A 22795-nucleotide genomic window follows, 5' to 3' on the forward strand; every position below is an offset into this window, starting at 1 on the left:
CGCCCCTCCAGACCCTGCTCAGCCTCCAGGCCCCGCCCCGACTCCCGGCCCCGCCTCCAGACCCCGCCCCAGAACCGGGCTCCGCCCTCCGCCCCGCCCCCTCCAGACCCTGCCCCGACTCAGCCTCCAAGCCCCGCCCCGCCTCCCGGCCCCGCCCCAGAACCCGGCTCCGCCCTCCGCCCCGCCAGGCCCCGCCCCTGCTCAGCATCCAGGCTCCGCCCCACCCTCGAGCTCCGCCCCGGTCCAGCCTCCGAGCGCCGCCCCCAGACCCGCCTCGCCTACAGGCCCCGCCCTCCAGGCCCCGCCTCCGGGCCCCGCCCCGCCCATCCAGGCCCCGCCCCTGCTCCTCCGGGCCTGGTCCCGGCTCCGGCGTGGCGCCGCGGGTGAGCTGGGTCCCGAGCGGCGTGCTCCCCGCCGGGGCCGGGTGGGGCTGCCCGGGGCAGGGCGGTGATGGCGCGCACGGCCGGGACCCCGCGGGGAGCGAGGGGCGGGGGCGCCTGTCGCCGCGCGGCGGGGCTCGGGCTGAGAGTGTTCCTGCCCCCCCGCCTCACTTCCGGGGCCGTGACTTTCACTTTCTCTTCCGCCGAAGCTGCTCCTCTCCCCTTGCCAAAGCCTGGGGTCTCCCGGGGGGTGGAGCTGAAGTCCCAGACCACAGTGGGGGCAGAGGGGAGCCCGGGAACTCGGGCGCCAGGCCGGCCTCTCCCTCTCTCCCGCCCCCGCCGTTTCCCCTGTCGCCCATTGATCCTGGCTGGGTGCCACCTGCGCTTTCGCGGCCCCGCGCGGGGCCGGGCCAGGCCCGAACTCCCGGCCCGGTGGGGCGGTAGTACCCGACCCCGAGGCGCAGAGGAGCCTTGGCCGCGCCCTAAGCCACTCGCGGTGACCGAGGCTTTCCTGGTTGCTTAATTGATCTCAGGTGACCCGAAGGTAGCATCTTTCTGGAGCCGAGGCCCCCTCTGGGGTATGGGCGTAGCCAGGCCTGATGGACGAGAAGACCAAGAAAGGTGGGCGCCGAAGGGGTTGGGGTGGAGCCCAGTGCAGCCTGCCTCCCTCTGCTCACCCTCAGTTCCCTGAGGCCTGGGGCAGGTTCTGTGCTGAGACAGGGGTGGGGACTCCCAAAGGACACAGGCCTTGAGCTTGGAACCTCCAGGGCTGGTGGGGAGACAGACCTCAGCCGACCTGGTGCCAGAGGGCCTTGCCTCTTTTCTTGCCCAGTCCTTCCTTGTCTTGCTCCCTTGCCGCCCCCACCCACAGGCAGCCCACAAGGCCCTGCAGGCCTGGGTGACCTCAGTGACCTCCTATCTCCCTGGAGGCTGTAGAGGAGCCCCACGGGCTTCTTGGTCCTGATCCTTCATTTCTTGCCCAAGGCCTTTGCCCAGGCTCTTCTCTCTACCTGGTCTTAAATGTCCAGTCCCAGCCGGGCGTGGTGGCACACGCTTGTAATCCCAGCGCTTGGGAGGCTGAGACAGGAGGATCGCACAGGTTCGAAGCCAGCCTCTGCTACTTAGGCTCTCAGCAACTTAGACCCTGTTTCCAAATAAAATATAAAATAGGTCTGGGAGTAGGGCCCGGAGATAGAAAAGCCCCTGGGTTCCACCCCCAGTGCCACAAAAAATAAAAAATAAAAATAAATTAAATGTCCAGTCCCTATTCCCTTAGGTCTCAACTTTTTTTTTTTTTTTTTTTTTTTTTTTTTTTGTGTGTGTGTGTGGTACTGGGGAGGAACCCAGGGGCTTTCTACCTCCGGGCTCTACTCTCAGACCTATTTTTATACTTTATTTGGAAACAGGGTCTCACTAAGTTGCAGAGAGCCTCACTAAGTAGCTGAGGCTGTCTTCGAACCTGTGTGATCCTCTTGTCTCAGCCTCCCAAGCGCTGGGATTACAAGCGTGCGCCACCACGCCCGGCTCCCTTAGGTCTCAACTTTAATGTCAGGACCTCCCATAGGCCTCCCTGATCTCCTTACCCAGTTTATGCCCTTGCCAACATGGGCCACAATCTGACTTCATCCATCCATCCATCAATCTATCTATCTCTCTGTCTCTCTCTCTTTCTCTGTACTGGGATCAGGGGCTTTCTACCTCCAGACTGTACCCCAGCTCCCCCTCCTTTTTGGAAAGGGTCTCACTAGGTTGCTGAGAATCTCATTAAGTTGCTGGGGCTTGTCTTTAATCTGTGATCCTCCTATCTCAGCCTCCCAAGCACTAAGTCTACAAGCATGGCCACCAAGCCTGCCCAGGGACCCTGTTTAACTTAACCACTGTTGGATCCCAGCTCCTAGGCTGTTTGAGTGGCCACAGTAGGAGCTGATCAGATATGGAACCAAATGAGCTTAGGTAGAGAGTAATGGGAGTGTCAAACAAAGCTTCCCAGAGAAAGGGCTTTTGCCTGGGCACTGTGCACCGCGCACGTCCTCCCCCAGCCCTCACTCCCACTGCCCCAGAGGAAATCCTGTGCTAATCCTCTGCTGTGCTGGCTTTTAGCAGAGGAGATGGCCCTGAGCCTCTGCCGGGCAGTGGCTGGTGGGGATGAACAGGCAGCTATGAAGTGTGCCATCTGGCTAGCAGAGCAACGGGTGCCCCTGAGGGTGCAGCTGAAGCCTGAGATCTCCCCAACACAGGACATCAGGTACGGGGTGCGGGGCTGGCCAAGGAGGGGCTTCCTGAACTTTAATGGGACACCTATAGAATTTTTTTCAAGGAGAGGGTGTGGGGTTTAAACCTAGGGCCTAACATGTTCTAGACAAGCACCCTACTACTGCATTCTACTCCATCGCCAAGAATAGTCTTCCTGCCTTCTTTTCATTTTACTGGGATTGAACCGGGGCACTCTGCCTCTGATTCACCCCCAGCCCTTGCCTCAGCTTCCCCAGTGTCTGGAATTAGAGGTGTGGGCCACTGTGCGCAGCCCCAAGGATAGTTTTGTGTGTGTGTGTGTGTGTGTGTGTGTGTGTGTGTGTGTGTATAATACTGGGGATTGAACCTAGGGGTATTCTACCTCCAAACTACACCCCCAGCCCTTTTTTTTTAAATTTCCAAATTAGTGCTTTATTTTAACAATACCCCTTATCCTGATCATGCATTAATTAAGACAGCATGCTCCTTTGGACTTTTGCGTGAAAATACACAATTTCTCAGATTTTACAAGGTATTCAAAGTTGTTAGCATATGTAGCAGTTTAATGAAATGTTATGAAAATCTATGACAGAAATACGTCTTAGGTATTCACAGCATAAACAAATAGAAATAAAAAAGTGATACCACCAAAAGTGAAGCTCTACTCTTTAACAATGATTTTGGAAAATCTAATTCAACAGAAGTCATAAAAACCCCCAAATAAAATACTGTAAAAGCTAACTAGTCAAGCTAACACAGTGGCATCATTAGTGAGAAAGTCATTTTCCTGATATTCTAACAAGTTTAGTGTTTACAGGCCTTCTTAGCTAACTTTAAAGAAGTTTTTATTTCATTCCTTAAGATACAAAACTATGTTTAGCAGCTCTTATTCCAATAAGGTAACAGTGAATGGCTAACTCCAAATCCTATTTTACTTCTCTTTCCCTTCAATATTAGATGAGTACCCCCATCCCTTTTTATTTGTATTTTTTATTTGCTGTACTATGGATTGAACCCAGGGACATTCTACCTCTGAGCTACACCCCCAGCCCTATTTTTTATCCTTTATTTTTGAAATAAGGTGTCACTAAGTTTTGCAGGGCCTCACTAAGTAGCTGAGGCTCACTGAGAACCTGTGATCCTCCTGTCTCAGCCTCCCAAGCACAGGGATTACAAGTGTGCGCCACCACACCTAGCATCCTTTTTAACTTTGATACAGTGATTCGCTAGGTTGCTGAGAGAGACTCCTCAAACTTGCAGTCTTCCTTTTCTCAGGCTTCTAAATATTGGGATGATTGCTGGGCATGGTGGTGCATGCTTGTTATTCTAGTATTTGGGAGGCTGAGACAGGAGGATTGCAGGTTTCTAGCCAGCCTCAGCTGCTTAGTGAGGCCTGTGCAACTTAGTGAGACTGTTCAAAATAAAGAATAGCCAGGGGTGGTGGCGCACGCTTGTAATCCCAAGCATTTGGGAGGCTGAGAGCGGAGGATCGAGGTTCGCAGTCAGCCTCAGCTACTTAGGGAGGCCCTCCGCAACTTAGTGAGACCCTTTTTCAAAATAAAGAATAAAAGCCGGGCGTGGTGGCGCACGCTTATAATCCCCATACTTGGGAGGTGGAGACAGGAGGATCATGCAGGTTCGAAGCCAGACGTGCTGGCTTAAGAGACCCTGTTTCCAAATAAAAAAGTATAAAAATAGGTCTGGGAGTGTAGCCCGGAGGTAGAAGGGTTTCCAGGAACCCCAGTACCACCAAAAAACTAAAAAAATAGGGCAGGGGGTGTAGCTCAGAGGTTGAATGCTCCTGGGGTTCCATCCCCAGACCTACAATAAATAAATAGGAAGGAAGGAAGGAAGGAAGGAAGGAAGGAAGGAAGGAAGGAAGGATAAAAAATTGAGTTGGGTGTAGCTCAGAAGTAGAATGCCCCTGGGTTCAATTCCCACTACCACAAAACAAACAAACAAACAAACACTGGGATTACAGGCATGCACGGTTATATTGGGTTTAGAATAGTTACTGTTGTGTGTGTGTGTGGCCCAGAGGCATTCTGTCTCCTCCAAGCTGTACCCTCAGCCCATTATTTTCCTTTGAAATAGGGTCTCACTAGGTTGTTGAAAATCTTAGATTGACAAAGTTAGTGTGTGTGTGTGTGTGTGTGTGTGTGTGTGTGTGTGTGTGTGTGAGAGAGAGAGAGAGAGAGAGAGAGAGAGAGAGAGAGAGAGAGAAATGAATATGAATATATGAATGATAGATCCTGGGGAGGAACCCAGTTTTACTCTTTATTTTGAAACATGATCTCACTAAGTTGCAGCTGACCTCACAAAATTTTTGAGGCTGGCTGCACACCTGCAGTCCTGCCTCAACCTCCCAGATACTGGCATTACAAACATGCACCGCCACACTCAGCTCACTGAAGTTGGTCTTGAAACTGCAACCCCCCTCTCTCAGCCTCCCAAGTCCTGGGATTACAGGTATGTGCCGCCACACTTGGCTAGAATAGTTATTATTTATGTTGGGTTCTGGTGCCGGGAGAGTTGGCTTCAAACACCAGTTCTGCCACCACTGTGAGGTGTAGGGCAGGTTATTTTACTTCTCAGGTGGCACACGGCTGTCATGAGACAGGAAAGTCTGAGACAAGAGGATCACAGGTTTGAGGATAGCCTCAGCAACCTAGCAAGATCCTGTTTCAAAATAAAATAGAAATAAGTGGTAGCGTGTCCCTGAGTTCAGTCCCCAGTACCAATAAATAAATAAGTTGCAGCCGAGTGTGGTGGCGCACGCTTGTAATCCCAGCATTTGGGAGGCTGAGACTGGAGGTTCACGGACAGCCTCAGCTACTTAGTGAGGCTCTCTGCAACTTAGTGAGACCGAGTTTCAGAATATAGAATAAAAATTAGGGCAGGGGGTGTAGCTCGGAGGGCGAATGCCCCTGGGTTCCATCCCCAGACCCGCCCCCCAAAAAAAAAACATTTAGGAAGGTGTGTAGTAAATATATTTAGGCAGGTGTGTGGTGCACACCTATAATTCCAGTGCTTGAGAGGCTGAGACAGGCAGATTTCTGGCTTGAAGCCAGCCGTGGCAACTTATCAAGACCCTCAGCAACTTTGTGAGACCCTGTTTTTAAATTACAATAAAATAAAATAGGACTTTGGGGTATAGCTTGAAGGTAGAATGCACTTGGGTTCCATCCCTAGCACCACACACACATAAAACAAAATAAAACAACAGTAACCAAAGAAAGCACATGCTCATTAGCGGCCACTCGCCTCCCTACCCTCCCCCAACTCTCAGCAACCACTAAGTCTGTATTTAAGGGTCTGTCTCTTGTGGAAGTTTCATATTAGTGAAGTCATAGCACATGTTTTCATGTGGCATCTTTCACGTAACATGTTTTTTAAATTCCACCATGTTTGCCAGGGATCAGAATTTGTCCTTTTTAAGGTGGGTGTGATGGCTCACGCTTGTAATCCCAGTAATTGGGAGGTTGAGAAAGGATCGCAGGTTCACATCCAGCCGCAGCAATTCAGTGAGGCCCTGTTTGGAAATAAAGACTCAAAGCCGAGGATAGTGTCACACATTTGTAATCCCAGTCAGTACTTAGGAGGCTGAGACAGGAGGATTGAGGGTTCATAGACAGCCTCAGCTACTTATTGAGGTCCTCTGCAACTTAGTGAGACCCTGTTTCAAAATAAAGAATATAAAATAGGGCTGGGGTTGTATTTCAGAGGTAGAATGCCCCTAGATTCCATCCCCAGAACCACACACACAAATAATAATACTAATAATACTAATAATAATACTAATAATAATTTGTCCCTTTTTACTCCTGAATAATAATCCATTGTATGGACCAATCACATTATCTTTATCCATTAGTCAACTGATGAATACTTGGGTTATTTGTATTTTTGGCTATTGTTATTTTATTTATTTGTGTGTGCGCGTGTGTGTGCGCGTACACATGCGTGTGTAGTACTGGGGATTGAGCCCAGGGGCCTTCTATTTTTTTGTGTGTGTGTGTGGTACTGGGGGTGGAACCCAGAGGCCTTCTACCTCCAGGCTGCACTCCCAGACCTATTTTATATTTTTTGATTGGAAACAGGGTCTCACTAAATTGCTGAGAGCCTCACTAAGTAGCTGAGGCTGGCTTCGAACCTGAGCGATCCTCCTGTCCCAGCCTCCCAAGCGCGGGATTACAAGCGTACGCCACCACACCCGGCTGGAGCCCAGGGGCCTTCTACCTCTGCACTCTGCCCTCAGCCTTATTTTATTTCTTATTTTGAAACAGCCTCAGTAAGCTGCTGAGGGCCTGAGTTGCTGAGGTGGCCTTGAACCTGTGGCCCTCCCGTCTGTGCCTCCCAGGCGTGCGGTACCACACCTAGCTGTTTTGGGCTTTTATGAAGTATAGTGCTGTAAACACATGTGTCCAAGTTTTGTGTGGATGTCTTAATTTTTCTGGGGTATGTATGTAGGAGCAGAATTGCTGGCTCAGATGGTAACTGCTCAGCTGTTTGAGGAACTGCCTGACTTTTTTCTGAAGTATTTAAGTGTTTACACCATTTTACATTCCCACCAGTGGATGAGGCTTCTTTTTGTGTGTGTGCTACTGGAGATTGAACCCATTAGTCTTCTCAGACTACACCAACAGCCCTGTTTTATTTTTTATTTGGAAACAGGGTTTCACTAAGTTGCAGAGGGCCTTACTAAGTAGCTGAGGCTAGTCATGAACCTGTGATCCTCCTGCCTCAGCCTCCCAACCACTGGGATTATAGGTGTGTGCCACCACACATGGTTTATCTGGAGCCCTTTATTTATTTATTTTTTTGTTTGTTTTTTGTTTCCCCAACCCTTTATTAAACTGCATTTTTATTTTAGTTTTTTGTAGTACTAGGAAATTGTACCCAGGGATGTTGCACCTCTGAGCTATACACCCAGCCTGATTTTATTTTTTATTTTGAAACGGTTTCTCTCACTAAGTTGCTGGGGCTGGCTTCAAACCTATTATCCTTCTGTCTCAGCCTCCAAGTACTGGGGGATCACAAGCATGTGCCACTGTGTCCAGTGTATTAAATTTTGTTTTGAGATGTTTGGCTGAGTTGTCTTTTTTTTTTTTTTTTTTTCCAGTTCTGGGGATGGAACCCAGGGGTATTCAACCTCCGAGCTACACCCCCTGGCCTATTTTTTATTCTTTATTTTGAAACAGGGTCTCACTAAGTAGCTGAGGCTGTCCGCGAACCTGTGATCCTCCGATCTCAGCCTCCGGAATGCTGGGATTACAAGCGTGCACCACCACACCCGGCTGGCTGAGTTGTCTTGCTGGTCTCCTACTTGCAGTCTTCCTGCCTCAACTCTCCGAGTAGCTGGAATTCCAGGTGCGCAACACCTTTTCCAGCTTTCTTCAGCACTTCATGTTTTTGGTTTTTTTTTTTTTTTCAAGTACCTGGGGTGGAACCCAGGGGCACTCTACCTCTGAGCTATACTCCCAGCCCTATTTTTTATTCTTTATTTTGAAACTGTCTCACTGAGTTGCAAAGGGCCTTACTAAGTAGCTGAGGGAGGCTGCGAACCCTAATCCTCCCAAATGCTGGGATTACAAGCATGCACCATCATGCCCAGCTTCCTATCCCTATTTTTTTATTCTTTTTTTTGTGTGTGTGGCACTGGGGATGGAACCCAGGGGCATTCTACCTCTGAGCTACACTCCCAGCCCTATTTTTTATTCTTTTGAAACAGGGTCTCACTGCTGGGCGTGGTGGCACATGCTTGTAATCCCAGCATTCAGGAGGCTGAGACCAGAGGATGGTGGTTCGCAGACAGCCTCAGCTACTTAGTGAGGTCGTCTGCAACTTAGTGAGACCCTGTTTCAAAATAAAGAATAAAAAATAGGGCAGGAGGTATAGCTCAGAGGTTGAATGCCCCTGGCTTCCATCCCCAGACCTGCAAGGAAAAAAAAAGAAAGAAAAAAAGAAACAGGGTCTCACTGGGTTGCAAAGGGCCGCACTAAGTAGCTGAGGCTGTCTGCAAACTGAGATCCTCCTGTCTTAGCCTCCCAAATGATGGGATTACAAGTGTGCACCACCATGCCCAGCTTATACGAATTTTGGTAGAGATATAGCCGGCACTTTGCTGCTCAAAGTGGTTCAGGGACCTACACCAGCAAAGGAATCTAAGGTCCCCCCTGCGACCTGTGTTCGTAGTCTTGGCACATGGAAAATAACAGTTCCTGGTGGCTTGGCTAAGGAGCCAGGGGATAGAGGGAAGAAGTTGGAGAGGTGGGGCAGGGTTGCCCTGTGGGCTGCGCTGAGTTCATTCTAACAATGGTATGGAGTTAGCGAGGGCGTAAGCAGTAGCCCTAAGAGGGGAAGAAGCACAGGCGTGGGAGTTAGGGCTGGCCCGCCCCAGCCTGGGCCCTCTGAGCTGGGGCAGAGGTGGTGACCAGGCTCGCCGGTCCCTGCCTTCTGCAGGCTGTATGTGCGCCTGGAGGATGCCCAGATGCACACTGTCACCATCTGGCTCACAGTGCGCCCCTATATGACCGTGGCCTCCCTCAAGGACATGGTGAGTGGGGAGCTGCAGGGAGGGTCCTCCTCCTCCATCTCTGGCCTGCCTTCCTACTCCCTTTCTTGGCCCTGCCAGGTCTTCCTGGACTACGGCTTCCCACCCACACTGCAGCAGTGGGTGATCGGGCAGCGGCTAGCACGAGACCAAGAGACCCTGCACTCGCATGGGGTGCGGCGGGATGGGGATCGCGCCTACCTCTACCTGCTGTCAGCCTCCAACACCTCGCTGAACCCTCAGGAGCTGCAGCGGGAGCGGCAGCTGCGGATGCTGGAAGGTGAGGCCTGGCTGTGTGGTGGAGCCCAACTCACCTGGGGCTTCTGTGAGCGAGTCAGTGCCTGGACTCCAGGCAAGGGCGCTGCCCACGGGGGCGAAGGGGCCAAGACCCAGGCAGCGGAGCACCGAGTCTAGGCCTGGCTCTGCATGTGGAGGCTGCTTGACCTTATGTAAGTTCATTCCAATCTCTGTAGTTTCTTAAATTTATAAACTGGCTGGGCGTGGTAGTGCACACTTGTAATTCCCGAGGCGGAGACAGGAGGATCGCGCAGGTTCGAAGCCAGCCGCGCTGGCTTAAGAGACCCTGTTTCCAAATTTTAAAAAAGTATAAAAATAGGTCTGGGAGTGTAGCCCGTAGGTAGAAGGGTTTCCAGGAACCCCAGTACCACCCCCCCCAAAAAAAAATTTATAAACTGAAGCCATGTGTGTTGGTACGTGTACCTGTAATCTCAGTACTTGGGAGGCTGAGAGGAAGATATAAGGCCAGCCTCAGAAAATAAAACTAGAACTGAACATGTAGTTTAGAGGTAGAATACTCCTGGGTTCGACCCCCAGTACCACTAAAAAAAAATTATAAATTCAGTATGATGATAATTATAACTATTCTAATTATTTATTCTAAGTTTTTACTTTTTTTTTTTTTTTTTTGGTAGTACTGGGGATGGAACTCTTCTACCTCCGGGCTACACTCCCAGACCTATCAGACCTATTTTTATATTTTATTTGGAAACAGGGTCTCTTATGCCAGCGCGCTGGCTTCAAACCTACACAATCCTCCTGTCTCTGCCTCCCAAGCACGGGGATTACAAGCATGCGCCACCACACCCGGCTAAATTTTTTACTTTTACAATATTTTAGACCCACAGAAAAATTCAGAATTGTACAAAGAACTGTGTGGGTTGCCATGTGCCTTTTACGTGGCTCCCAAATATTAACTTTTTATTGCATTTGATTTTCTTTATTCTCTATATAAAATTATTTTATTTTCAGAACCATTTGAGAATAAGCTGCAACCAGATGTCCCTTTCCCCCAAATTCTCCATCATGCCTTTCTTTAAAAAGAAAGGTCATAGCCAGGCGTGGTGATGCACGCTTGTAATCCCAGTACTTGGGAAGCTGAGACAGGAGGATTGCACAAGTTCGAAGCCAGCCTCAGCTACTTACTTAGGCTCTCAGCAACTTAGACCCTGTTTCCAAATAAAATATAAAATAGGTCTGGGAGCGTAGCCTGGAAGTAGAAAGCCCCTGGGTTCCATTCCCAGTACAAAAGAAAAAAAAGAAAGAAAAGTCATTTTTCTTAGTTACCACGTACAGCTCTCAGATTCAAGAAATTAACATTGATGCAGTGCATGACTGGACACCGGGCATTCATCAGTCAGCTCCGGCTCCTCCAGGGCGGATCTTCTGGGGCCTGATTCCCCTGGCCTGGACTGACCAGAAAAGTCCCGGCTTCTTTCTTCTGGGTGATGGTGTTGGGCAGTCAGCCGCAGGGCATGCTGTGGCCCTCCTGCCTGGGGTTTGGGGCGCAGGCATAGGTGGGGTGAGGACCAGACCCTTGAGCCGAGAAGAGAGGGGAAGGTAGGTGCTGGGTGCCTGGGCCCACTCCTCCTACACACATCCTCCCTACACACATCCTTCTCCGCAGATCTGGGCTTTAAGGACCTCACGCTGCAGCCGCGTGGCCCCCAGGAGCCAGGGCCTCCCAAGCCTGGTGCGCCCCAGGAGCCGGGTCAGGGGCAGCCCGCCTCGCCTGAGCCGCCGGTGAGTGGCTCCCGCCTTCCCGCCCCGCCCGGGCCACCCAGCCACCAGCTCACGGCCTCTGCTCCCAGGTGGGCTGGCAGTGCCCCGGCTGCACCTTCATCAACAAGCCCACGCGGCCCGGCTGCGAGATGTGCTGCCAGGCACGGCCGGAGACCTACCAGGTGCCCACCTCGTACCAGCCCGACGAGGAAGAGCGAGCGCGCCTGGCGGGAGAGGAGGAGGCCCTGCGCCAGTACCAGCAGGTGGGCGCCCCAAGCCCAGGGCAGACTCCTGCGGCCCCGAGGGGGGAAGGCCGGCCAGGAAGGGAGCCCGCCGCCGCGCCCTCCGCGCCGCCCCGCACGCTGCCCGGCCCCTGCTCCTGACTGAGCCGCTGTCGGAGGGCGCCCTGCACCAGGCTGCAGACTCCGCTCCTCACTGCGCCCTGACAGGCAGCTGGCCTCCACGCAGCCCGCACTCACTCCGGCTCTGACAGTCATAACCTCATCCCGATCCCATTCCCCACACTCGCATGTCACCCCTGTCCCCTGCCCGGTGTCTGGCCGCACGGTAGCCACACAGACCCCTCGGAGGGGCCCCTCGGCGCGCAGGCTCCTCTCCCCGCGCCCTCCCGGCTTCACCCCACCTACTGCCACAGCTCAGCTCGCGCCTTGCCCTCCGCCCCATCCTCCCCCGGTGCCCCGCACATTCGGACCCTGGCGCCTTCCCCACCTTCGGACCCTGGCGCCTTCCCCACCGGGCCTGCTTCAGCCCCACCTTCCCAGCCTGGCCCCGCCGGGCGCTGCGCAGCCCCTGACCTCGCCTGGCCCCGGCCCCGGCCGGCCCGTGTGCGCAGCGGAAGCAGCGGCAGCAGGAGGGGAACTACCTGCAGCACGTGCGGCTGGACCAGCGGAGCCTGGTGCTGAACACGGAGCCCGCCGAGTGCCCCGTGTGCTACTCGCTGCTGGTGCCTGGGGAGGCCGTGGTGCTGCGCGAGTGTCTGCACACCTTCTGCAGGTGCGCCCCCCCAACCCGCAGACCAGACACTGTCACACCTAGGTGCGCCCAGTGCAGCCCACATCAGGGCGGAGGGGCTGTTCTTTTATCTTTTTGGATGCCCACCTACACCTGTCTGGTACACAGATGAGCAGTGGGGTACAGAGAGGCCAAGCAACTGACCCGAGGTCACATAGCCCCCAAGGAACCCAAACACTCTGGCTCCAGAACCTTCACCCGTGCTCTTCCCTGGACTGCCCGGGTCCATGTACACGGGTCCGAGGTGTGATCCCTTCAGGCATCCTGCACCCCTTGCCTAAGAAAACGTGATTGTTGGCTGCAGTGGTCTCTAGTAGAGCTGTGCTAGAGCCAGGTGCCTTCCTGCCCTGCAGCCGACATCCCCCTGGAGGCTGCTGGTTCACTGACGGGTGAAGGGGGCGTGGAGAAGGACAGGTGCGGGTGGTCACGTCTTGAGTGGCACTGAGGCTGCAGGTTTGTTCTGGGCAGCACAGGAGGCCCCTGGGAGGGATGTGTTTGCAGAGAGTGGACTGTGCGGGGCGGGAAGCCGCTGAGGTCACCAGGGCCGGGGCAGTGGAGGAGGAGCCTTGGCAGCGGTGAGAGCAAGGAGTGCGGAGGAGGAGTCCACCTGGGCCCAGGTGCGTCCCTGGTGAACAGTGGCCACCCTAACTTCCCTCCCCTTCCCAGGGAGTGCCTCCAGGGCACCATCCGCAACAGCCAGGAGGCAGAGGTCTCCTGCCCCTTCATTGACAGCACCTACTCGTGCCCCGGCAAGCTGCTGGAGAGGGAGATCCGGGCGGTAAGGCGAGTGGGGAGGGAGGGGCCCTGGGCCGGTGGGTGGGCACGCGTAGGAGTCCTGGTCTCACACCAGATTTCTCAGGAGCCTTCTCTGCAGGTCCTGCGGTCAGCCAGGACGGGATTTGCGGAAGTAGCTGAAATTTACTGGCTGCTTTAATTTTCCTTCCTGCAGGGAAGACAGCAGAGGGGTTAGGAGTAGGGGAGCGTGGGGCCAGAGGGCCTGGAGTGTAACCTCAAGGCACTCAGTCTCTCTTCTTTCTTTCCTTCTTTCTTTCTTTCTTTCTTTTTTTTTTTTTTTTTTTTTTTTTGCTGTACTGGGGTTCCTGGAAGCCCTTCTGCCTCCTGGCTACACTCCCAGACCTATTTTATATTTTTATTTGGAAACAGGGTCTCTTAAGCCAGCGCAGCTGGCTTCGAACCTGTGAGATCCTCCTGTCTCCACCTCCCAAGCGCAGGGATTACAAGCGTGGGGCATTCAGTCTCCCTTTCTTATTCTGCTAAAGTTTCAAGGATTTCTGGTTGGAGGGTTGGGAAGCTTAAGGGAGTGTGTGAAGAATCTAAAGTGGAGCTTGACACGTGGTAAGCCACTGCTATTCAACAAGTCACCCCAGACCTGGCTTCCAGCAGTTTAGCTCATGAATTGCTGAGTTCTTTCTAGAGGGGCTGATCAGTGCGGTTCTCACCGTCCGTGCTGGGTCAGGCTATTTTCCGGGCTGGCAGGTGTGTCCCTGGTCGGCTGCGTCTTGAGGGTCTCTTCCAGAATGGCAGGGGCCTATCGCAGGCAGCCGAGGCCTGCTCATGTGGTGGTGGGTTCGGGCTCTGGAGAGGTGGGAGGGCCCTGCTGGAGCACCTTCCACTCCCCCGGGCCGCTCAGACCCAGGGCCCCCGAGGGGGTCACGTCTGCCTGTGTGTGCTGCCGGCCCTGCGCATAGGTCGCCTGTGATCAGGTTCCCTCCATGGCTCAGGTTTGGGTGCTGCTGCAGCGTCCTCACTGTGGCTTAAGAGATGCCCGAGACACAGCCACAACTCTAAGACCCTGGATCTATCCTTGGCGTCTGGAGTCATTGGCCCAGGAGTCTTCTCTGTGAAGGAACATTGTTAGGGGCCAGCAGGCTCCATCAGGTCCAAGCCTCTGATGGTCAGATGTGTCAGGGAAAGAGGAGGCAGAATCAGGTGAGTGGTCATCTTGACGCTGAGGATGGAACCCAGGGACTGTCTATCTCGAGCTACACTCCTAGCCCTTTTTTTTTTCTTGGTGGTACTGGGGTTCCTAGAAACCCTTCTCCCTCCGGGCTACACTCCCAGACACCTATTTTTTATTTTTTTATTTGGAAACAGGGTCTCTTAAGCCAGCGAAGCTGGCTTGGAACCTGAACAATCTTCCTATCTCTGCCTCCCAAGTGAGGATTACAGGCGTGTGCCACCACGCCCGGCACTCCTAGCCCTTTTTGTCGTGTAATTTGAAGCAGGGTCTCACTAAATTGCTGCGTCTGAGCCAGGCATGATGGCTGAAGTGGGGATCGCAGGTTTAAGGCCAACCTCAGCAACCTAGTGAGACCCTGTTTCAAAATAAGAAATAAAATAGGACAGGAGTGAAGCTCGGAGGTAGAATGCCCCTGGGTTCAATCTGTTACGGTTTGAAATGGTGGGGGTTCTTTTTCTTATTCAACTAAGGCTGGTTGAATAGAAAAATTAAAACTAACAGGCAGCTCAGTGCAGCTTTAACAAATCTTTATTACAAAATTAGAAAATAGAGCAGTAGGAAATAGAGAAGAGAAAGAAAAAGCAGCGTGCTGACCCGCATGCTGGGGAGCCCAAAAATGGAACTCTGGCCCCTTTTGGGGACCCCAACCCTTAAATAGATTTTTGTATTGGTGTCTTTCTCATCAGCGTTACCAAGGCAATGGGCTAGTTACTTAATCCTTAGCCAGGCGGTTCCCCTTTGTCTCCGGACAGTGCACTTCCTAAGTGCAAGGGTCAAGAATCTACCTGGCCCTTGTCTCTATTGTATTGGGCAGTATTGGTTGCTCATCAACTAAGGTGCTTTGAAGCCGCACACAAAGTTTACCTTTCCTATACCCAGGCCGGATCCCAGAGGAGAGGAGGTAAACAGAGGCACTGGTTGCCTCTATTGTAATTTTAGGGCTAATGGCTTCAGTTGACTCTAAGGCTTTTACTATAGGTTAATGATTAGAATGAAGGGCAAAGACAGAGAGGAACTCTGCATTGTAACCGTGGCAGCCCCCTCCCTGCCTGAGTGCTTGCACAGCACCTAAACTCTGACTAGATTTTACACTTTGGAAATTATCAAAGCAATTTTCCAATACCAGCACCTTAATACATTTTGATGCCTCTTTCCAATACTCGCACACAATCCCCAGTACCAAAAAAATAAGCAAAATAAACTGCTATGGCTGACTTCAAACTTGCAGTCCTCTTGTCTCAGCCTCCTAAGTACTAGGACTATAGGCAGCTGGAGACTGTTTTTATAACAACAAACATGCCTAAACCACATAGCACCAGAGCAGAAACCAAGATTCAGAAAATTCGCCCATAACCTTTCCATCCCAGGACATCTTCCACAAAATTATATCTTGTCCTGTTTCTCTTACCATTTTTATGTTTGGGGCACATTTTTTTTTTAGTCAATTTATTAAAGTTAATTAAAATTTTTTTGTGGTACTGGGGATGGAACCCAGGGGCCCTCTATCTCCACACTGTTCCCCTAGATCTACTTTATTCTTTTATTTTGAAATGGGGGGCATCACTAAGTAGCTGAGGCTGGCTGTGAACCTGTGGTCCTCTTAGCCTCCCAAGTCCTGTGATGACAAGTGTGGACCACCACGCCCCACTAAAATTAATACTTTTTACACAACAAATGCACCCACTCACTGTATGTGTACAGGTGGATGAGCTTTGAGAAATGTAACTCATGTAATTGCCACCCAAGCATGATAAGAACATGTGATTTTTACCTCATTGTAACCAACAAGCTTTTACTATTTTGCTACAGAATCCAAATCTCTGTGGCATTTATCCAGTTGATTCTTAGCAATTCCAGTTTCTCCGTTTATAAATAATGCTTCATCAACACAATACTAGCTGGGTGTGGTGGTGCATGCTTATGATCCCTGTTAACAAATAAGAGAGTGAAATCAGGCTTGGAGGTGAAATGCCTCTGGGTTCCACAAAACACACACACACACACACACACACACACACACACACACAATGCCTCTTCTCATGTGTGTGTGTTTATTTTATTTTATTTTTGTGGGAGAGGGGAGGGGAACCCAGGGACATTCTGCCTCTGAGCTACACCTGCACCCCTATTTTATCTTTATTTGGAAACTTTGTTTATTTACCTTTTTTATGTGCTACTGGGGATTGAACACAGGGGCCTTCCACCTCCAATCTATACCCCCAGCCCTATTTTATTTTTTATTTGGAAACAGGGTCTAAGTTGTTGAGGCTGGCCACACACCTGTAATCCTCCTGTCTTAGCCTCTATTTTTTATTCCTTATTTTGAAACCGGGTCTCACTAAGTTGCAGAGGGCCTCACTAAGTAGCTGAGGCTGTCCGTGAACCGCAATCCTCTTGTCTCAGCCTCCCGAATGCTGGGATTACAAGTGTGCGCCACCACCATGCCCGGCGTTTTATTATTTATTTTGAAACAGGGTCTAAGTTGCAAAGGGCCTCATGTTTCTGAGGCCAGCTGCAAACCTGCAATCCTCCATCTCAGACGACAACGTACTGGGTATTCAACTTTGTTCCACCATACTTGGCTTGGCTTCTAATTTATAATCCTGCCTCAGCTTTCCAAGCAGCTGAGATTTATCGCATCCCTAAGGCTCTGACCAGCAGAGCCTAGGGAAGAAACAAACGAACGCCGACTCTGTTGATGAAGCTACTTCCTCTTTTAATGCTCCTTCTCAATAATAATAATGCTGCTGTTGCTGCTGCTGCTGCTGCTGCTGCTGCTGCGCACAGCAGGCAAATATATATCAGTCTCATAACCCCTCCCTCATCACTCCACCAACCCCAAGCTTCCCACAGCTAGGGCATGCGCATTTCTAACCCTCTCATAGGCGGGCTGGTGGTAGCACAAGGCGCTGCATCACTGATCATCCGTAGGGTGCCTGATAGGGCTCACTGCGCAGGATCAGGGCACCGCCAGCCTCGTGAGCCTCGTGACTTGGCTGCAAGCCTAGGCGCCATCTTGAGTCCACGCTGGCAACAAGCCTGGGTGCCATCTCGGTCCAGCCGAGTGGGCCCCGACAGATTATAGTCATGTACCACTGTGCCCAGATTTTTTTTGTGTGTGGTGCTGGTGATTTAACCCAGGGGCTTTCTACCTCCAAGCTACACTCAGCCCCAGCTACATCCCCAGCCTGATTTTTTATTTTTTTTATTCTTTATTTTGAAACAGGATCTCATTAAGTTGCGGAGGGCCTCACTAAGTAGCTGAGGCTGACCGCGAACCTATATCCTCCTGTCCCAGCCTCCCAAGTACTAGGATTATAAGCATCCACCACCATGCCCTGCCATCCTAACCATTAAGTGTGCATTCTGTGGCAATAAATACATTTACATTGTTGTGTAGCATTTACCACCCTCTATCCTCAGGGCTCTTAATCTCCTTTTTGAATCAAGTTTTTATTTTTATTTTATTTTATTTTTTTGATGGTACTGGGGTGGAACCCAGAGGCTTTCTACCTGTGGGCTATACTCCCAGACCTTTTTTTATATTTTATTTGATAACAGGGTCTCACTAAGTTGCCAAAAGCCTCACTAAGTAGCTGAGACTGGCTTCGAACCCATGCGATCCTCCTGTCTCAGCCTCCCAAGTGCGGGGATTACAAGCGTGCGCCACCATGCCCGGCTGAATCAAGTTTTTAAATACTAGAAGGGTCATGTAAAGCACGAGCTTGGGACTGGGTTGGAGTGTGCAGGCTGGGGCTTCCTGGAGGATGTGTGGCACTGAGGACCATCAGTCAGGCGTTCTGAGCCTTGAGCGACAGGATCGGTGTCTTGCAGTTGCTGAGCCCTGAGGATTACCAGCGCTTTCTGGACCTGGGCGTCTCCATTGCTGAGAACCGTAGCGCCTTCAGCTACCATTGCAAGACCCCAGACTGCAAGGGCTGGTGCTTCTTTGAGGACGATGTCAACGAGTTTCCTTGCCCTGTGTGTTTCCACATTAATTGCCTGCTGTGCAAGGTAGGGGCGAGGTCCACACGCCTCATCAACTCATCCTATGGGGACTTGCTGCAAGTCAGAGCTCGTTCCCCTGGGAAGGGAGGGAAGACGCCGGCCCGGGAGTCATATTGGAAGCTGAATGTCAGTGAGAGCCGGGCTTGGGCCCTGAGCTGCAGGCCGAGCCTCACACTGAGCGACTCCAGACCCAGTCACACACTGAATCTGGGTCCCATACTGAGCCTGACCTCATCCAAGTTTCAAACCTGGACCCTGTATCAAGCCAGGCTCTGTACTGTGCTTAACCTGGCCCCCACAGAGACCAACCCACTGTCTCAACCCCTGTCCTAAGCTGAGCTCTGGCCCCAAATCCAGGTTGAGCCCCGCCTGACCGTTCTCCCAGGCCTATGCTTGTCCCGTGCCCTCAAAAGCTGCCCATTAAAGCAAGCCTTAGGGCTGGTGCAGTGGCATATGACTGTAACCCCAGTACTTGGAAGGCTGAAACAGGAGGATTGCAGGTGTAAGGACAGTTTTAGCAACATAGCAAGAGTCTTAGCAACCTAGCAAGACTTGTTTCAAAACAAAAGGAAGGGCTATGTGTGTAGCTCAGAGATAGAATGCCCCTGGGTTCAATTCTCAGTACCACACACAAAAATACCTGTGTGTCTCAGTCCAGGCAAGCTTAGTCTTCAAGCACTGGGCTGTAGCAAGGGCAGGATAGGGTGGGAGAGGGGCTGCAGCCTGTGGGAGAGGGGTTTCTGCTGCAAGTATTTAAAACAAGTAGTATAATTATGATCCTATTGAGGACCTGGCCATGTCCTTTTATGTAAGATGTATATCCAGCTTAATTATTTTTGTGGTACTGGGGATTGAACTCAGGGGCATTCTACCTCCAAGCTAGACCCCAGCCCTGTTTTATTTTTATTTTGAAATGGTCTAAAGCCAGGCATGGTGGCGCATGCTTGCAATCCCAGCATTTGGGAGGCTGAAACAGGAGGATCAAGATTCATGGACAGCCTCAGCTACTTAATTGAGGCCCTTTGCAACTCAGTGAGAGCCTGTTTCAAAATAAAGAATAATAAATAGGGCTTGGGGTATAGCTCGGAGGCAGAATGCCCCTGGGTTCCATCCCCAGTACCACAATAAATAAATAAATAAATAAATAAATAGCCTAGGTGTGTAGCTTGGAGGTAAAATGGGTTCAATCCCCAGTACCACACACACACACAGGTAGAAATGGTCTAGCTAAATTAATGCAATCTGACTACTTGCTGGGGCTATCTTCCAACCTGTGATCCTCCTGTCTCAGCTTCCCACATACTGGATTACACCCGTGCGCCACTACATCTGGCTCATCTTACTACTTATTTACTTATTTAGGTGTGGCACTGGGGATTGAACCCAGGGCCTTGTGCATGCTAGGCAAGGGCTCTACTACTGAGCCATATCCCCGACTGAGGTGTGTGGTTTATAAAGCAAGTCCCTGATGCTGACTACATCGAGAGGCATTAGGCACAGGGCCAGTGCCTGCTGTGCCGCCCTCCCCAGCTCCTTAAGCCCTGGGTGCCTTCTCACCTGGAGCCCCACCCCACAGGCCATCCATGAGCACATGAACTGCAAAGAGTATCAGGATGACCTGGCCCTGCGGGCGCAGAACGACGAGGCTGCCCGGCAGACCACAGAGATGCTGAGGGTGAGCGGGGCAGGGCCGAGGGCATGGGGATCGCATTCTGGGGGCTGAGTCCATGCCTACCTCAGCCCGCCCTTCTGGTCGCACTTCATCCAGAGATGGGCCTTAGGCCAGACGGCCAGGCAGAGCAGCCAGAGGCCTGGTGGAGGGAGGGAACCGCAGTGACAGGCGTGGTAGTGCACACCTGGCCAGCGGAGGCAGGTGGTGGGGCAAAAGCAGCCCTGGCTCAGCACCACCTCCTCCAGGTGCTGCTGCAACAGGGTGAGGCCATGCACTGCCCGCAGTGCCAGATCGTGGTACAGAAGAAGGATGGCTGTGACTGGATCCGCTGCACGGTCTGCCACACTGAGATCTGCTGGGTGACCAAGGGCCCACGCTGGGGCCCCGGGGTGAGTCCTCTGGGGAGCCGAGGGCTAGGGGTGGCACAGGGAGGACCTTCTTGTGGGGTTTGCCTTGGAGAGGGGGGCTGTGGGCCATAACCAGGCTCCTTCCCTATATTTGTATATCTTACTAGGTAAGAAGTCTTTTACATCTTCCTTCCTTCCTTCCTTCCATCCATCTCTGAGCTACACCCCCAGAACTTTTTATTTGGCAACAGGGATCTTGCTAAGTTGCTAAGGGCCCAAGTTGCTGAGGCTGGCTTCAAACCTGCAGTCCTCCTCTCAGACTCCCAAATACTGGGATTACAGGTGAATACTACCACGCCTCTTTTTGTTTCGAAATGGCCTCGCTATAATGTCCTCTCACTACATTGCCAAGGCTGTCCTTGCACTTGCAATCTTCCTGTCTCAGCCTCTCGTGTTCTGGGATTAGAGGTGCACATGTACTACCAGGCCTGGCTTTTTTTTTTTTTTTTTTGGTGGGCCTGGGGATGGAACCCAGGGGCATTTGACTTCCAAGCTACATCCCCTGCCCTATTTTTTTATTTTCTTTTTCTTTCTTTCTTTTTTTTTTTTTTTTTTTTTTTTTTTTTTTTTTTGTAGTACTGGGGGTGGAACCCAGAGGCTTTTCTACCTCCGGGCTATACTCCCAGACCTATTTTTATACTTTATTTGGAAACAGGGTCTCACTAAGTTGCTGAGAGCCTATAAGTGTCTGAGGCTAGCTTCGAACCTGCGTGATCCTCGTCTCAGCCTCCCAAGCGCTGGGATTACAAGCATGCGCCACCACGCCCGGCTTTTATTCTTTATTTTGAAACAGGGTCTCACTAAGTTGCAGAGGGCCTAAGTAGCTGAGGCTGTCCGCGAATCATGATCCTCCAGTCTCAGCCTCCCGAATGCTAGGATTACAAGTGTGCACCACCACACCCAGCTCAGGCCTGGCTTTTTTACATTTTGTGTGTGTGTGGTATTGGGGGTTGAACCCAAGGGCATTCTACCATCCAGCTACACCTCCAGCCCTGTTTTTTCATTCTTTATTTTGAAACAGGGTCTAAGTTGCAGAGGGCCTCACTAAGTAGCTGAGGCTGGCTGCAAACCTGTGATCTTCCTGTCTCAGCCTCCCAAGTACTAGGATTACAAGTGTGCACCCCCCACGCCCAGCTTTTTTTTTTTTTAACATCTTTAAATGGTGTAAAAAGTAACAAAAGACCATCGCAGTTTGTGATGTGAAGCTGATGAGACCTAGATGTGAGTGCCGCAGCACAACCCTGTGGGCGCGCTGCCTGCCGTGCCCTCTCGCAGCTCCTGCCACTGCTGTCTGGGCTTTTGTGCTGCAGCAGTTGAAGCCACAAGGCCTGCTGGGCCTGAGACTGGGCCTTTCCAGGAAGGCTGTCCACCGCTGCCCCAGAGGACAGCCAGGAAAGGCCCAGTCTGCGTCGGAGGCCTCAGCCTTGGCACACTCTTCTCTCAGCTTGTTTCTTCCTCTGCAAAGTGAGTATCATAGTGGGGCCTCTCAGGCGTCTCAGGGTCAAAGGAGAAAGCATGAGAGAAATGCTGGGCAGAACCTGCCCCACGGCCAGGCTCTGCAGATGTCGGCTGCCATTGCTCAGGTCCGGGAGTGTGGCTTACAGGCAGACTTGAGGCAGAGGAAGCTGCCCTCCTCCATGGGGTCAGTGTGCACCAGTCTAAACTGCCAGGAGCCATCAGAGCCTTTCCTGCTCTGGGTCTAGGGGAAGGCAGACCGAGACCTTGTACTGGGGATGCTGCAGGAAACCAGGAAAGGCCTTTGTGACTCCCTCCATCCGGTGGCTGAGGCCAGAGGATGTTCTTGGGAGGAGAACCTGCAGGGCCCAGCCCAGTGTGGCCTGATGAGGTGGCACCTGGTCTGGCCTCCTCACCCTGACATGTCTTTCCCTCCTCTTGTCCTCTAGGGCCCAGGAGACACCAGTGGGGGCTGCCGCTGCCGGGTGAATGGGACCCCTTGCCATCCAAGCTGTCAGAACTGCCACTGAGCTACAGCCAAGCCCCGCACTGACCCTGACAGCCAAGGTGGGCTGGGCTTTGGCTCTGAATCTGGCCTTTGAGATACCTTCGTGCTTTTGGTGGAGCAGAGGCCCTGCCCTGTAGGGATGGCCTGTGACAGGTGTAACAAGGACCTCACCTGAGCCAGCTGTTGTTTGAAGTCACATCGCGTTCCAGTGCCTTTGTCCTTCCCTAGGGTTTGCAGCCAGACCTTTCACCTCTGCCTAACACCAGTCTTAAACACAGCCCCTGGCAGAGGTCTTGCTGATGGAGCCTCTGAGGCTCCGTGGGACCCCACACTCCTCCCGCAGCACACTTGGGGGACACCAGGCACCCATAGCTTCACCCCGTCCATGGCAGGCTTTCTAGAGTGAATTTGCTGTCTCTGCTGTTGGAAGCCTGGGGCTCCTAGAGCTGCTGGGACCCTGTTTGGAGCCAGAGAGAAATGGGGAGGTTGAGAGTGCACAGCCTGTTGGGACCTGCCCTGTGTCTCCTCTGTCACCTGTGAGCAAATTA

General features: G+C 52.1%; 1 protein-coding gene across 10 annotated transcripts; it reads left to right on the forward strand.

The window, feature by feature from the left end:
• Window positions 1-960: 960 nt before the first annotated feature.
• On the forward strand, window positions 961-22474 carry RBCK1 (RANBP2-type and C3HC4-type zinc finger containing 1; the record flags this gene model as incomplete). Of its 10 annotated transcripts, none has more annotated exons than XM_080716357.1 (12): window positions 980-1001; window positions 2481-2703; window positions 9075-9168; window positions 9247-9445; window positions 11090-11205; window positions 11274-11447; window positions 12038-12198; window positions 12883-12994; window positions 18032-18211; window positions 19782-19880; window positions 20123-20266; window positions 22189-22474. In XM_080716357.1, the coding sequence occupies 12 exons, from the start codon at window positions 980-982 to the stop codon at window positions 22267-22269; spliced, it is 1605 nt and encodes a 534-aa protein (XP_080572483.1). In that variant the 3' UTR covers window positions 22270-22474. The 10 variants fall into 10 exon arrangements, with proteins under 10 accessions (XP_080572484.1, XP_080572483.1, XP_080572485.1 ...); XM_080716359.1 differs by having other exon boundaries at window positions 2481-2625; XM_080716361.1 differs by having other exon boundaries at window positions 2481-2625; window positions 12074-12198.
• Between the last annotated feature and the right edge of the window lie 321 nt (window positions 22475-22795).

The sequence above is a fragment of the Muscardinus avellanarius genome (genome assembly GCF_963383645.1).
Source record: "Muscardinus avellanarius genome assembly, chromosome: 19".
In the NCBI taxonomy this organism is placed as follows: domain Eukaryota; kingdom Metazoa; phylum Chordata; class Mammalia; order Rodentia; family Gliridae; genus Muscardinus; species Muscardinus avellanarius.